Raw genomic sequence first — 16,703 nt, 5'->3', positions numbered from 1 at the left:
CTGTAGCTGCCTGTGCCCTGATGCTGACATCTTCTGCAGAGGCCCAGTTCCGCATTGCCAAGAAAGACAAACAGTCCCCAGTTTTGGGTCCAGCTTTCCTAGTCTCTTCCTTTCCTTAACCTCCCCCCCACCCCCATCTTGTGCTTGAACAGACAGTGAGCTCACCCTGGGCCTGGGCCCACTTTCCACAGGCAACCAGCACAGAGCACACGCTCACACAAGCATGGGGGTGGGGGGCCATTGGGCTGCCTGATCCTTTCCCTAGGGGCCTCTAGCCCCTGGCACCAACTAGAGGGGAGAGTGAGTCACGCAAACCACTGCCCCTGGGCTTATGTCACTTAAGCTCACCCCAGCCCTGCTGTACCCTCTTTAGCCATAGACAGCATGTGAGCTGACTCTGTCCTTTTAATGCCCATGCTAAGCCCAGGCGCCTGCTTGGGTATCCACTTCATCACTGGCGACGCCACAGGTAGGTGTGAATGGAGTAGCCAGGTGAGACAGTCTCCAGGAATCCCACGGCAGGATCCTTGATGGTGAGAGGCACATCCTTAGAGGAGCTGGGGAGGGGGGAGGAGAAGCTGAGTGCGTGATCCTGCCAAGCCCACCATCTCATCTTCAGCCCAGTTCCCAGGCCCCGCTGCTCTCACCGGTTTAGCACGACCACAACTGCAGAGCCATCGGGATGCATCAGTGCCACTGTGTCCAAGTTGGTCTTCTCACTGGCATCCAGCCCCACTCTCTGGGAGCCCTCAGGAATGAACTTGCTGAAGTGGGAACAGGTATTGTTAGGGACCCCAGCCTAGCCCCTCTGGCCCTGAGGGCTGCTCCCATCAATCCCTCATCTAAGAAGTCACCCTTCCCATCGCCCACCCCTGAGAACCCTTGTGAGAGTTCTGCCCTAACTCTAAAGGCCTTGAGCTGCGCTGCTGGGCATGCCCTGCCCACCTGTCTCCCAGCCCAGCATCGGGCATCCAGGGGTTGTCTGTGTCTTTGATGCCATCTAGTCACTTCCTGTCTAGATGGTGCAAGAGGGACAAATGTGCCTCTCCCAAGGTTCCCACCCTAAAGGCCTTCCTGCTCCCTCGTGTAGGGTGATGTAAGCCCAGTGCAGGAGATGCTAGGCCTGTGTGGAGCGGGGGGCCCACCCTGCACTCACCTGAAGTGGCCAAGGTGGTAGAACATGGGCTGTTTGTAAAACGTGTCCTTGGCGATGTCCACGATGATGGGGCTGTCGACAAAGTTGCGCACCCAGTTGGGTCCCCCTTCAGGGTTCAGGGCGAGGTTCCAGTCGGTCCAGCCAGCCACATGGTAGAGGAGGTTCTAGGATGGGAACAGGGCAGAGAGACAAAGGCTCAACCCTGGGTTCCCAGAGAATGTAGTTAAGGGTCACATGAGGGAGACGGGCTGTGGTGCCTCAGCCCTGTGAGAAGGGCGCTCTGTATCCTCCATATCTAAGGAGAGAGGGATTCTGAGGAGGAAGGCATCACAAGAGAAGCTGAGAAATCCGAGGCAGCTGTAACTGTCTGAGAGCCCAGCATTCGGAAAAAGGGTGATGGGGTCTGCAGATCTGTGAAGGGAAGGCAAGATAGGGAACCGTGATATCCCAGAATGTGCTCCAGCAAGCAAGCCGTCTGGGGAAAAGTTGGAGAGGAGGGCCTTCCGTCAGCCTTTGGTGAGAGCAGGAGGGGTCTGAGGTGGTCTGCTTTGGGGAAGGGGCACTGAGGTGGCTCACCGTGATGATGCTGTGGCTGTACTGCATCCCTCGATCCCAGGAGCCTAGGCGCACACTCTGCTCCCAGAACTTGGAGCCCACACAGGCCTCTGAGGCAAAGAGCATCATGTCAGGGAACAGGCGGTGTGTCTCCCCCAGGGTGGCTTTTGCTGGAGCCAGAAAGTCCAGATACCAGTGTACAGCGATGCCATGAACGTATTTGGCTGCCTCTGGGTCCGCCAGCACCTGTACAGGGAAGGGGAAGGACACTTGGGGAAAGGGAGCCACTGAAGTTGGGCCCTGCACGGAGAGTTCTGGAAGAGGCACTAGGGGACCTGAGACATGAGTGGAGGGATGAACACAACTAAAAGGGGTTAAAGTGACAATCGGGGATCCATGGGGTCCTGGAGATCCAGACTGGGTCCTTACCACCCCCAGCACCCCAGGGGTGGCACCAGGCCCCAGCCTGGGATGCTCTAGGAATCAAGAGTTGGGGCAGGATGGCCAGCCCAGTGGTGTAGTGGATCAGTTCACACACTCTGCTCCGGTGGCCTGGGATTCATGGGTTCAGATCCCCAGCACAGACCTACACACCGCTCATCAAGCCATGCTGTGGTGGCATCCCACATACAAAATAGAGGAAGATTGTCACAGATGTTAGGTCAGGGACAATCTTCCTTCCTCCCCAAAAAAAGAATTGGGGCAGGAGAGGCATTCTGTTCGGGAGCAGTCATTTGGATGCTGGATTTGGAGGTCACTGGGGTACCCACAGAGGTCCTGAGCCTTACCACCTGGGCCCAGCGGGGCAGCAGCAGGCGTTGGTCATCCAGCATGAGCACACGGACATTGCGGTGCGTACTGTTGGCAAGGGTGGGACCCAGGTCACGGGCGATGAAGTCTCGCTGGTGTTCAGGGGTGAAGCCCAGGCACTGGAAGGGGTACCCACTAATGAGCCCTGCAGAAGGCTCGTTCTCAGTTGTTACCGCCCAGAACTGTAACTTGTGCTCAGCATAGGCATCCAGGAACCTGGCAGGAGGAAAGGTGTGAGTGATCATGGCCAAGAAAGGGGACCAAGACACTGGGGAATAGGAGGCCCATTAGGTGGGGGAAACCGAGGAGCCCAAGTCTGAAAGGCCCAGAAGGTAGAAAGATGAGCTGAGGAGAGTCAGATCTGGAGGCAAAACTAGGTTGAGGGTTGGGATATAGACCGGGGTGTCCAAACAGGAGGTTGATCCAGACCCCATGGCCTTGCTGCTCCCTTACTTGACAAAGTATTTGGCCCAGGTCTGGTGGTAGCGATCTCCCGGCTGACCCTTGAGTGACCCCTTCCCATTCACTGCCCCATTGGTCTTGAGCCAAGTGGGTGATGTCCAGGGACTGGCGAAGAGTGAGATGGGGCGCTGGGCCAACTCCAGGGCCTGGTGAATCAGGGGTATCTAGAAACAAAGGTAGTGAGGAGAGAGACACCCAGAGTTGGAACATAGACAGACTGGCCCAACCAGTGCATCAGGCCTAGCCATCAGCTCCTGCCCTCCCACACACAGGACAAAACAGCAGGGGGCAGATTCTATGTCTCTGCAGGTTGCTCTAGCATGAGGCTTCTTGACCAGCAGGCATCAATGCCACCACAGCCTGAGGCGGCCAGAGTGCCCACCTTGAGCTTGACATCTTCCTCTGGGAGGCTGAAGTTGTGCAACTGGAAGTCATCAGGGGTGTCGGCATAGGTGTATACACGAATGGAGAAGTCACAGCTGGCCATGGGTACCCGGATGATATTGTATTCGATTCCTGCAGAGAAAGAAGACCAAGATATGGGACTCTGAGTCAATAGGAGAATGTGGGACCTGGTCTACCACTTGCCAGTCCTGAATTACATCCAAATCAGGACCAAAGGGAACTTGGACTTCTGGGTTGGGGCCTGTGGAGCCAGGCACATGGGTGAAGCACAGGCCTCTGAGCCTGAGAGTTCCCAAGACTCAGCAGAAGATGGGTAGGGCAATTTTATTCCACTGGGCATTAAGAAAGGACTCAAATGTTAGGAATGGGTGGAAGTCAGGGTCAAAGGAAAGGTCAGTGTCAACTGCACTATATCATCTTGCCCCCCTCCTCACCTTCTTCAGAGAAGTATGATTTGAGTAGCAAATTCCGGGCAGCAGGTGACAGGGCAAGGATGTTGAGAGCAGCAGCATCTGTCATGGCCCCTCCAAATCCCTTCACTTTTTGGAACTTCTGATCTGGCTGCAGGGTCAGTAGCAACCCTAAGGACATCCACAGGCAATAAAGGGTGTCAGCGCACAGGGGAGAAACTCTCTGATGGTCACTGCCACAATTCAGTTCCAGCAGGATCCCAGCCTGGCTCGGGGTGAGGAGGGTAGCGTTACCTGTGCCTGTGCGGTTGGCCTGGATGGTCCCCAGACTCAGCTCCATTCGGCGACCACTGCGTGTGCTCTCATAGCGGCTGAAGGTGCCAGGGGCAGGCAGGGTCAGGGGGTCAAGAGAGTCACAGTACGTGGCATTGCAGACACAGACCACCGAGCTGTAGCCAAAGCTTTTAGGGCTGCAGGGGCGGGCACCTGGCAGGGAGGATGCACAAGCAGAGGCAAGGGCTGAGGGATGAAGATGGGGAGGAGGGGCACATTGGTTGAAAGGAGAGACCTAACACTGGTTCCAAAAATCCTCTTGCATGGGGCTGGCCTTGTGGCCCAGCAGTTAAATTTGCACGTTCTGCTTCGGCGGCCCGGGGTTTGCTGGTTTGGGTCCCAGGTGGGGACACAGCACTGCTTGGCAAGCTATGCTGTAGCAGGTGTCCCACATATAAAGTGGAGGAAGATGGGCACAGATGTTAGCTCAGGACCAGTCTTCCTCAGCAAAAAGATGAGGATTGGCAGCAGATATTAGCTCTGGGCTAATCTTCCTCAAAAAAAAAAAAATCCTCCTGCTGTACCCTCACCCCAAGGTTGATCTCAGTCACTCCAAAGGGTTGACTGAACACCTGCTGAAGTCTGCCACCAGTATGCCAGAGGCTATCAAAGGACCATAAGGCAGAAGGGAGCCTCGGGCTACCTCCCTCCTTGACTCACTCACCTGATGCCCATGATACTGCCTGAAGTAGAAGCAATCCCATGAGGCTGGCAGCCATGATGCCTACCCTGCCCGGGCACTTGAGACACCCCTGAGAACAGAATAAGAAGTGGCTAGAAGGCAAGTCCCTCTCCACCCTTCATCTCCTCTCTTGGGCAAGGCTCGCTGCCTATGGGCACCCACAGCCTAGTCTCCATCTTTAATAGGGATGGAACAAGGCCCACAGACACCTGGGTGCAGCCCTCCCTCCAAGCCCTCTGCTAGTGACAGCTCTCTGCCCACCCCAACCAGGACCCTCCTCCACCCCTCTTCCCACCCATTTCTTCCCTGACCACCCCCTTATCTGTTCCTCCATTAAAGAGCCATGATGGCCTGGGTTCGAGGAGGGCCTGTCATTCATTGAATTCCAGAGCCTGGATGGCCAAGATTCCAGAAGCAGCGTGACAAGAGCAGCTGGGAGCCCTGGCCCACTTACCTCTCTGGAAGGACTTGAAAGCTCCATCACTAGATGAGAAGACTGCAGGGTTCTCAAGCCTGGGAGGGACAGAGGATCCACTAAATGAAAACAGATGCAAGCACCTGCGGTAGCTATAGACGCTGGGTTAGCCCTGCGGGTTAATCCGGCATAATGGAGTGGATGGGTCACATGATGACGACAGGAGAGTCACATGATACAGGAAATGAGGCAACTGCAACCATACTGGTAAAGGGCGACTGGCTTCTTCCGGGCTGTTGGCGATTATACACCCTGTGAAATTCTGGGAGGCGTGTGTGGATGACAACTTTAGGAAGAATCTAGATCAAAGATCTGAGTGGAGGATTGGGTAGAGGCTCCTGAATCTGAGAGGATGGAAACCACAGCAGGCACATTGCTTTCTTGAGAAAAAAATTTAAGGTGATACTAATAAAGGTGAACTAATAAAAGAGGTTCACTGTGCAAAACGCTGAGAGAATTAAGACAGTCTTTGTCCTACAGAGGCTCGTGAGGCGGGGGAGTCACACGCTTACACAGATAGTTACAGGTAAAGACAAAAACAGTAACAGGTGTGCATGGAGGGAGGCTGGTGGGGGCGGGGGGGGGGGGGGGGCGGGGAGTTACCCTGGAAGTCTTCAAGGAGGAGAAGGGGCGGGGATTATTAACCAGCGAAATGCAGGGAGGATGGGCCGGGGCAGAGGGACGGCAGGACTGAAGGGAGGGAGTCATCAACATGGCGCCTCTTGAGACCTCCCTTGTTTCATCATCACATGCAGATTGTAATAACTGTTCTTCGTTTCTCACAGGACAGGGAGGTTGTGTAAAGTAGTTCAGAAACTGGAAAGTGTTGTACAAAGCTGCATCCTCCAGGATGCGAGAAGAGGGTTGTCCACGGTGTTGCCTCATGGACCACATCGCATATGAGTTAGTGGGAGTGACACACGCACAGTTGTGACCTGACCAACTCCAGCTCTCTGAATCTGTTTCCTCACCTGTAAAACAGAGGCAGTCCCACAACCTCACGGGTCATTACTGGGATCTGAGATGAGCACAGTGCCGGGTGCATAGTAGGTGCTCAGGAACCACTTGTTTGTTGTTTGTGTCTCTTTGTTTTCTAAAATTATCTCAGTGAGTCTTTTCCAGACTCACTCCAGGCAAAATTGATCATCTCTTCTAGGTTCCTATAGCACTTAAGTATAGTCTCAGTGAGGGGCTGGCCCCGTGGCCGAGTGGTTAAGTTCGCATGCTCCGCTGCAGGCAGCCCGGTGTTTTGTTGGTTCGAATCCTGGGCGCGGACATGGCACTGCTCATCTAAACCACGCTGAGGCAGCGTCCCACATGCCACAACTAGAAGGACCCAGAACAAAGAATATACAACTATGTACTGGGGGCCTTTGGGGAGAAAAAGGAAAAAAATAAAATCTTAAAAAAAATAAAAATAAAAAAGTATAGTCTCAGTGAGACGAGCTGGGTTTGAATCCTGGCTCCACCATTCCCTGGCTGTTTGACTTTCAATAAATTAATCACTCTAAGCCTGTGTTTCTCATCTCTAAAAGGGAAGTGATGACTCCTACCTCCTAGAGTTGCTGTGACGTTTGAGTGCGATAATGTGTGTATCTAGTACACTGCTTGGCACCAAATATTGCAACAAGTTAGGTCTGTGTTTACAGAGGGAGCTTGGACTTCCGTGAAGGAGTGTCTTACTCATTCTGTGCAGACAGCCTGGCACAGAATGGGTAGGTACCAAACTGCTGAACTGAAGTGAACCATCATCACCATGTCAGTATCTGCCCCACGCGGACTTCCTGTTTTTCCGGGAAAGGTGATACAGGGCTTGTTCTCGGCAGGTGGGCGGGCGGGTGAGACCCAGGACCTTACTTCCCTCTAGTTCATCATTCCACAAGTATCTGTGAAGCACATACTACCTTTGCCCCTGCCTGTTCTGGTGGGTGGAGAGCCCCCATCCCTCTCTGTTTCGCTCTGCAGGCACAGAGTTTATGAGTCTTTTTTCTTCTGTTTAACCTTCAGTTTGCAAAAGGTTTTCCAGAGTGGATACCATCTCATGGTCCACATTTCTCTCACAATGTGATTTGCTTTTATATTTTGTTTTCTAAATAAAGTCGGTTACAATAAGGGCCAATACGTATTGAGTACTTATTCTGTGCTCTTTTATGTTCATTGTCTCATTTCATTCTCACAAGACAGATACTATTATTTTCCTCATTTTAGAGAGGAGCAACCTAAGACTCTGAAAGGTCATCAGATTGCCTGAAGTCCCTCAGCTATTCAGTGGCGGCACATGGTTCATATCCAGAGTCATGTGATGCACATCATATATTTAATAAGTGTCTCCGGCGTGCCAAGTGCTGTGCTAGCTGCTGGTTATTTTCAAAAGCTGCTGTGCTGGTCTGCAGTGTTTGCTTTGTTTTAAAATCATCCCTTGTCTTTTATGGAGTGTTCTACCTGCCCCAGGTGAAGCCCAAGTTGGTTTGTTTTTTTTTTTTTGAGGAAGATTAGCCCTGAGCTAACCGCTGCCAATCCTCCTCTTTTTGCTGAGGAAGACTGGCCCTGAGCTAACATCCACGCCCATCTTCCTCCACTTTATATATGGGACGCCTACCACAGCATGGTGTATCAAGTGGTGCCATGTCTGCACCCGGGATCCGAACCGGCGAACCCCGGGCTGCGGAAGCAGAATGTGCGCACATAACCTCTGGGCCACCAGGCCGGCCCCCCAAGTTGGCTTCTGAAGTGCGGGCTACGTGGCAACATTTCTGGATCCATGTTCTCCAAGGGTATTAGTCAGGGGATACCAACTGAATAATAAAACAAAATCAAGAACTCCCATGTTGGGCAAGAATGATTGATTTTCAGTTGGGGTGGGGTGGCCCTGCCTCTGTCCCTGAGCTTCACTCTCCTCACCCTGGGAGAGCTCAGCCCAACAGCCCCAGTGCCCCCTTTTCATAAAAAGTATTTTCTAACATACTCTTTACTACCCTGAAATGAACGTATAGATGATATGACTTACCTACACACATAATTTAGAAGAATCAATACAGTTGCCTTAATTGGAATATAAAGGAAAAATAATAGGACTATTTTTTATAATAAAATATGTTTTCAATAAGTAAATGCTTAGGCATGATTACCTAGAAGACATAATGTAGTCAGATCTTACACTGACTTAAATGGAATAAATTAAGATTGAAAAGAAGCGAAAAAGGCCCATGAATTGATAAATAACTTCAATATGTCACTTTCACTATATGTAATTTTCACAATACGTAATTATCATTGTGCTGCAAAAACATAAAATATATGATAAGTCAAAATGGTTAAAAGCCAGTCTTCATGAATAAGATTTAGTACATTCCACATGTCTCTACAAATTTAATACTTGATTCTAAGCCTTGGCAATTCAAAAAGGAAAAGGATAGTCTTTTCAACAAATGGTGCTCAGAAAACTGGATATTCACATGCAAAAAGATAAACTTAGACCCTTACCTCACTCCATAACCCAAAATTAAAGCAAAATAGATCATAGACAGAAATGTAAGCGTTAAAACTATAAAACTCTTGGAAGAGGGGCCAGCCCAGTGCTGTAGTGGTTAAGTTCGCACACTCTGCTTTGGCAGCCTGGGGTTTGCAGGTTTGGATCCCAGGTGCAGACCTACACACTGCTCATCAAGCCATGCTATGGTAGCAACCCATATACAAAATGGAAGAAGACTGGCACAGATGTTAGCTCAGCAACAATCTTCCTCAAGCAAAAAGAGGAAGATTGGCAAGAGACGTTAGCCCAGAGCCAATCTTCCTCACCAAACCACCCCCCCCCAAAAAACCCAAAAAGACTCCTGGAAGAAGCCATAGGCATAAATCTTTGTAACCTTGAAATAGGCAATGGTTTCTTTTTCTTTTTTTTAAACAACAACAAACATTTATCATCTCTCATAGTTTCTGTGGGTAGGGAATTCAGGAGTGGCTTAGCTGGACAGTTCATATTTGAGGTTTCTATGAGACTATAGCCAAGATATTGGTCAGGGCTGCAGTCATCTGTAGGCCTGACCGGGCCAAGGCTCTGCTTTCAAGATGAGCTGCTAACTAACATAGGTGGTCAACTGGGGCTGGCTGTTGGCAGGAGGCCTCAGTTCCTCACCACAAGGACTTATCCATAGGACCACTTGAGCATCCTCACAACATGCATGGCAGCTGGATTCCTCCAGAGTGAGTGACCTAAGAGAGAGCAAGGCAGAACCCACAACGTCCCAGCTTCAAGAGTAGCACATCATCACTTCTACAATATCCTGTTGGTTACACAGATCTTCCCTATACAATGTGTGTGGGGTGGACTAAACAAAGGCGTGAAGACCAGGAGGTGGGGAGCATTTGGGGCCATCTAGGAGGCAATCTGCCACAGTCCACCCTCTGGCCCCCAATAAGTCATGTCCCTCCACATGTAAATACTCTTATTTCCTCCCAAGGTCCCCAAAAGTCTCATCTTATTATAGCTAAAGTCCAGAATCTCATTAGGCAATGGTTTCTTATATATAATTCCAAACCACAAGTGACAGGAGAAAAAAAAGATAAATTGGACTACACCAAAATAAAAAGTGTTTGTGCTTCAAAGGATGCCATCAAGAAAGTGAAAAGATGACCAGCCCAGAGAATAGGAGAAAATATTTGCAAATCACATATCTGATAAGGGCCTAGTATTCAAAATATAAGAACTCTTACAACTCAATAATAAAAAGATAACCTAATTTAAAAATGGGCAAAGTATTTGAATAGACATTTCTCCAAAGATAATGTACAAATGGCCAACTAGCACATGAAAAGATGCTCGACAACACTAGTCATTAAGGAAATGCAAATCAAAACCACCATATCACTTCACATGCCCTAGGATGGCTATAAGCAAAAAGACAGACAACAAGTGTTGACAGGATGTGAAGAAACTGGAATGCCCATATGTTACTGGTGGGAACGGACAATGGTGCAGCCACTTTGGAAGAGTTTGGAAGTTCCTTCAAAATGTCAAGCATAGTTACATATGACCCAGCAATTCCACTTCTAGGTATCTACTTAAGAGAAATGAAAATATATGTCCACACAAAGACTTGCACGTAAATGTTTATAGCAGCGTTATTCATGGAAACAACCTAAATGTTCATCAATTGGTGAATGAACAAACTGTGGTATTCTCATGCACTGGAATACTATGCAGCAATAAAAAGGAACAAAATATTGATACATGCAACAACTTGAATGAACCTCAAAAACATTATGCTTGGGGCTGGCCCTGTGGCTAAGTGGTTAAGTTTATGCGCTCTGCTTCGGCGGCCCAGGGTGTCGCTGGTTCAGATCCGGGGCATGGACATGGCACCATTCATTAGGCCATTCTGAGGCGGCATCCCACATGCCACAACTAGAAGGACCCACAACTAAAATATACAACTACGTACTGGGTGGCTTTGGGGAGAAAAAGCAGGAAAAAAAAAACCCATTACGCTAGGTGAAAGAAGCCAGACACAAAAGATCACATATTGTATGATTGCATTTATATGAAATACTAGCCTAGGCGAATCTAAAGGGACAGAAAATGGATTAGTGGTTGCCTGGGGCTGGGGTGAGAATGGAGATTAACTGTTGCGCAAATCAGTAAATTTACTAATAAATCATTGAACTGTACACTCAAAAGGACAGACTTTTATAGTATGCAAATTACACCTCAATTAAGCTAGTAAAAGACTTTATTACATATTTGCAGTTGATTCATTGCTTTTGCAGGACCTGCACTACTGCACTCTCCAACTAAATATATTACACAGTTGGAAATGCTCTACCACACGAAGTAGACGGATGCAATACTTTCAACGTATTTTTTTTATTTTTTATTTTTTATTTTTCCTTTTGCTCCCCAAAGCCCCCCGGTACGTAGTTTTGTATTTTTAGTTGTGGGTCCTTCTAGTTGTGGCATGTGGGGACGCTGCCTCGATGGCTTGATGAGCAATGCCATGTCCGCGCCCAGGATATGAACCGGCAAAACCCTGGGCTGCCGAAGCGCAGCGCGCGAACTTAACCACTCAGCCACGGGGCCGACCCCTCAATGTATTTTATTTAAGCTTCCTTGTCTATAATGATCTCCTAAATGATTGGGCTTTTTCAAAAACCAAGTTCTTGTAAAACTTTTCTGCATTATTATATATTAAAGTCCTGTTGATTTATGTTTGATTTTATATTTGCATATGTTATTGAGCAGAACATTCCAAAGTCAAATAGAATAAGGGACAATTCTTCCTTGTGCAGGACTGCCCTGCATGTTACAGAACATCTACCTTTCCTGCCCTTCATCCAGGAAATCCTCCAAGCGCTTCCTAATCGTAGCCTCCACTAAAGACACAAGTTCCAAAGATGCCCCCTAGGGGGCGACTGAGAACCACTGCCCTAGGGGCGTCACCTCAAACACCAGGCCTCGCTGCAGTGGCCACTAGGGGCGAAGTAGGTGGCCACAAACGCGTTCCTCTGTCTGCTTTGCACAGCACTTTTAAAAGACTTAGCTAGACACAAGAGGAGGACAACCGGGAAATAAATGTAAGCGAAACGCAGAAGTACGGAAATAGTTTGGCTGACCCAGCACAGGAGTTCTGATCCCACTTCAGCCAGCCCTGTGCCAGGCTGTAGGTTCCGCTCAGCAAACAGCAGCCCTGGAGACTGGCAAGTATCATGTCACAGGCTCCTTGCTCTAATTTAGGCCTCAGACCAACTCCCCAAGGAGGACGCCCCCTCCCAGTCCCACTGTCACCTCCACGGTCAAGTCAGAGAGACACTTTCTCATTCCATGCACAGCAAGGTAGGTGCTCAAAAAATACATACTAGATAAATGAATGAATAAACCTCACCAGCCAGCCCAGAGCCTGTCCTTTCAGCTGTGGTTTCTGATTTGAAGATACACCACTCCTGAATACTGACATAAAAATGACTTCCTCCTCCAGTGAGACCCTTCCATCCCTCAGGCACTAGGATGTGGCTCCACCATTGGAGTCATCTGATTAACCAACTCTTTTTTTTTTTTCCAGCTTTAGCAAGATATAACATTGTGTAAGTTTAAGGTGTATCATGTGATGATTTGATACGTGCATATATTGCAAAATGATTACCACAATAAGGTTAGTTTGATTAACTGACTCTTAAACAGTAACCACAGCATTCACTGTAAAGCCCAGGGCAAATGGAAAGTACTTCTTCCTCGAATGCTATCCTATAATTTTTCTCAAGACAACAAGAGCCAATCTTTCATAAGTGCTAACTACATGCATTAGCCTGACAACTCCATGTTACAGATGAGAAAACTGAGACCTAGAGAAGTTAAGTGAGTGGCAGAGCCAAGCCTAAATTCAGATCTGTCCTACTTTGACATCTTACTCTTAACCATCTCGCCATACAGCCTCCCAGATATTTCAGTAATGTATTTTTAGTCTTCTTTAAAGGTTATAAACAATTGCAGGACAAATTTCATGGTTCCTATTTCTTTGAATCCTCAAAACTCTTCACTCAGAGGCAAGCAGCACAGAATCGGGGCTCCATGTTTGCCGAATGAATGAATGGGTTAAGTCATCAACGACACGCGGGTATTCAAGGCCCTGCTTCTCTGTTTCAGAGACTACCTTGGTGTGGTTTGAAGCAGAGGAGTGGTGAACTTCAGGAGGAATGAGGTTAACTCTGAACACGACTATTAGAGCTAAAGTGAGACCTAATGGAGGGGACTTGGGTGCGGAGACAGGAAGTACAGATTCACATACTGAACACCTGTGAGCCTGCTCACACATTCCTTACTGTTTTGGGCCTTCCGTGCAGGGCGGTACTGAGGCTCACAGAAGACAATAATGTCTGTGAAGATGTTCCTTGTGAACTGGAAAGCTCCAGTAGATGGCAGGAATGATTACTGTTATTGTTATTCAGCCTTTCTCTCTTCCCTCCAGGTATAGTTGAAGGAGTCTTCTGGCCAATACCTCTACCTCCACCCTTGCCCCCTCCGGCCGCCGCCATTTCTCTCGTCCCCTTAAGGAGAGGCAATATGGAAGGATGTTTTAGCATGGACACCAGAGTGACTACACAGGATTTAAATCCTTGCTTCATTACTCACTAGTGCTGATTTATAGGGAAGTTACTTAACCTCTCAGAGCTTCAGTTTCCTCATCTCCAAAACTCTTGCCTCGGTTGCTATGAGGATTTAATGCAACAATGCATGTAACATTATTTAAAGTCAAACTTCTGGAATGAGTTGCTACACTTGATGAGTCCTCTCTCACACTTCCTACATTCCAAAGGCCACCTCTGGACCCTCTCTGCTCCAAAACTGCTCTTGCCAAGGTCAACAATGATCTCTTTGTCGCTAAGTGCAGGCGATAATGTGCAGCCCTTATCTGACTTGACTCTTTACCTCAGTTGACACAGGACCCCTCTCTTCTGTTTTCATGACTCCACACTCTGCTGGTTTGAGTGTCCTCCCACTTCTTTGGCTGTTCGTTCTCTTTTGTAGGCTTCCCCTCCTCTTTCTGTCTGTGGGTGTTCCTTTGGGTTTTGTCCCAGGCTGTCTCTTCTCATACATCATGCTCTCTCCGAAAAGACAACCCCATGGCTTGACTACCTTCTAGTTGCTTGTGGTTCAGAAATCTCCACCTCCAATCCCAATCCTTCTCCTGGGATTGCTTCTGTGACATGACTCTGCCCTCCAGACCTTTCCTCCAGGCGACTCACAGACACCTCAGCAGGATCATCCGGAGATCCTCACCTCCCCCAGCCCAAATCGCTCTTGCTCCTGTGTTCTCTCTCCCCATGAATGGAACCCCTTCCTCCCAGACCCTGGGACTCATCCTTGACTCTGTCCTCTCCCCATTATTTCTCTCCTAAACCACTGAAACATCTCTCTCTCGGTCCCCTAACCTCCACTTTTCTCCTCCAATCCATTCTCCAAGAACTGGATCTAACTAACATACAAATTCTGAAGCTACCACTCTCCATCCTAAAATCCTTCAATGGCTCTACACTGCCTTTATGATGGCTTATGGGACCTGGCATCTTTGTTCCACCTTCACATCTCACCTCTCCACTTGCACCACATGCTCCAGTCACATTTCCTCTAATAGGCTGCATTCCATCTTGCCTCTGCTCTCCCCTCTGCCATGAGTACTTTCTTCTCTTCCTCTCTTGAAAAAAATGAATAATTACTCTTGACAAATAGAAATGGCAAGCAATAGGATATATTGGAGTATATGAGGAAGCCATTTAGTGTAAACTTAATTCGGCCTGACTTTGTTTTTTCCAAAAAGGCCTGACATAGCCATCGAGCATGCACTGTATACCTGCTTCAAACATTTCCTATGGCAAGAACAAATGCCCTTGAGATAAAGGTGCAACTTCCCCCCACATTGGCATTTCCTTAAGGATAAGCATCTCTTCCTAGGCTAGGAACTGATTGCTGCTCTCACCTTTGACCACCCAGCTCACCTGTGACCACCCAGCTCAAGACAACAGACCTGCCACCCTGCTGTGTTCACCAAGACAGCAGACCTACCTGCTGTGTCCACCAATCGCTGTGCCGACAGAGCAGTCTCAAGACTACTGTAAAAAGGACATTTCAATCCTATGTGAAACATCCTCTCTGGGGGTATATAACCACTCTGTCCACCCCACTTCCTCGGTGCCCTTTCTTCCTTTAGCTCAGAATAAACTCATCCAAATTTTCATTTATAGATTGGTTATGGATTATTTTCATTGACACTCTTTTTCATCATTAAGGCCTCAACCTTAATGTCACTGTCATCAGGACCATTTTCCTGACACCCGCTTGCTATGTGCTCCCAAATTCACACATTCAACAAATAATAATTGAGTATCTACTATGTGCCAGGCACTATTCTATGTCCTGAGGATACAGCAATGAATAAGAGGATAAAGTCCTTGGCTGTACAGAACTTATGTTCTAGTGGGGGTAGTACACAGAAAACAGATAATTTCAGACGACCATGAGAACTATGAAGCAAAATAAAGGGGTAGGGCATGATGAAGAGAGCAAGTGAGGGGGAGAGTGTAAGATATGAGTTTGGAGAAAAAGGTCGGGGGCCAGATTCTGTAGGGCCTTGGTGGCCACAGTAAAGAGTCTGTATTTTGTTCTAAGATGGAAATTCACTGGAGAGTTTGGTGCAGGGAAGTGACAAGATGAGATTTATATTTTTAAAAGATCACTTTGGCTGCTGTGTAGAAATCAGACTATAGGGGGGAAGTGCCAAGCCAGGGAGAGCAGCTTCCAATTACAGTTGCCGGGGACTTGCCTTTTCTACATTCGTTCTGCCTCAGTCCTCGCAAAGGCTCTTCCTTCAGGATGCACCACTCTGCACCTCCATTTAGCCTGGCTAATGCATATTCATCTTTGAGAACTCAGCCCAGATGTCATCTTCTCCAAGAAATTATCTCCCTTCACACACACCCCTCCTGTAAGACAAGCTCATGGTCCTTACGTCTCCTTTGTAGCTCTTATCATAGTCGTGATTAATTGTACAAATAATGTCCGTTATAGTGTCCAGTGGCCTGCTAACTCGTTTGCTTGCTGATCTGTCAGTGAGTAAGCCCAGTAGCGTAGGGGCCAGTGTGTCCTGGCTCCCTGCCATATCCCCCGTGCGCTGGTCCCGTGCTCAGTGAAGGTTTGTCAAATGACTTAAGAATGGATAAATCATACAGACCTTCTTCCCACTCCACCCCTCAAAAAACCAAGTGGATAGTGGAAGATTTGAAAATTTTATCCCCTCTTCTTCATTAGTAAAATATGACCATCCATACAATTAATAACAATGATGATGAAAAGGTGAAGTGCAAACGCAGGGAGGGGAGAGTTAAGACCCAAACAGTGCAACATACATTACGCCTACCGTCAGCGAAGCGAAATAGCAGCCCCAACCGGAGGCAAAAGGAAATCCCCCAGCACCCTGCAAAGCGGAATGGGCGGGGCGAGAGCAGGGGCCCGGCGGAGCGACCGCGGAGCGAGGCTGCAGACCCCCGACGCGCAGCCGCGAGACGCGCAGCCAGAGCCGGCGGGGGCGGGGCCTCGCTCGGGCGGGGAGAGCGCTAATCGTCAGAAGGCGGGACGCAGGCCTCTTCCGCACGCCTTATTGGCCTTTCTGGGGACGGGCTGCTCTCTCTGACCAGCCACAGTCCAGATGGGGCGCAAGCGTATTCGGGGATCTTCCCGGGAAGAGGGCGCGGGAGTCGAGAAGCACGCATGCGCCTCGACGTACGCCCGGCCCCACACTGCAACGGGTTGGGGGAGAATGAGTCCAGCCCACGGGGGCTGAGGTGGGTTCTTAAACTTTGTCCTTTGGGAGCCTCAGGATAGGGAACATTCAATGCCCAGAAACTTCCCCGTTGGGAATCCCAATCTCC

The 16,703-nt window shown here is 48.9% G+C and overlaps 1 protein-coding gene across 5 annotated transcripts; it reads right to left on the bottom strand.

Moving 5' to 3' along the window:
• Positions 1-387: 387 nt before the first annotated feature.
• Positions 388-16,339, bottom strand: GBA1 (glucosylceramidase beta 1). 5 transcript variants are annotated; one of them, XM_046683245.1, is made up of 12 exons: positions 16,182-16,339; positions 5,268-5,326; positions 4,796-4,883; positions 4,093-4,284; positions 3,823-3,969; positions 3,366-3,499; positions 2,975-3,147; positions 2,500-2,737; positions 1,733-1,957; positions 1,157-1,320; positions 648-764; positions 388-557 (listed from the first exon to the last, which is right to left on the bottom strand). In XM_046683245.1, exons 2-12 carry the CDS (start codon positions 5,292-5,294, stop codon positions 452-454), a joined length of 1,611 nt encoding a protein of 536 aa, XP_046539201.1. In that variant the 5' UTR covers positions 5,295-5,326; positions 16,182-16,339; the 3' UTR covers positions 388-451. The 5 variants fall into 5 exon arrangements, with proteins under 5 accessions (XP_046539201.1, XP_046539198.1, XP_046539200.1 ...); XM_046683242.1 differs by having other exon boundaries at positions 5,268-5,521; positions 16,193-16,339; XM_046683244.1 differs by having other exon boundaries at positions 5,268-5,347; positions 16,193-16,339.
• Between the last annotated feature and the right edge of the window lie 364 nt (positions 16,340-16,703).

This window comes from Equus quagga, chromosome 13 (assembly GCF_021613505.1).
Source record: "Equus quagga isolate Etosha38 chromosome 13, UCLA_HA_Equagga_1.0, whole genome shotgun sequence".
In the NCBI taxonomy this organism is placed as follows: domain Eukaryota; kingdom Metazoa; phylum Chordata; class Mammalia; order Perissodactyla; family Equidae; genus Equus; species Equus quagga.
This window is presented reverse-complemented; position numbering and strand designations above follow the sequence as displayed.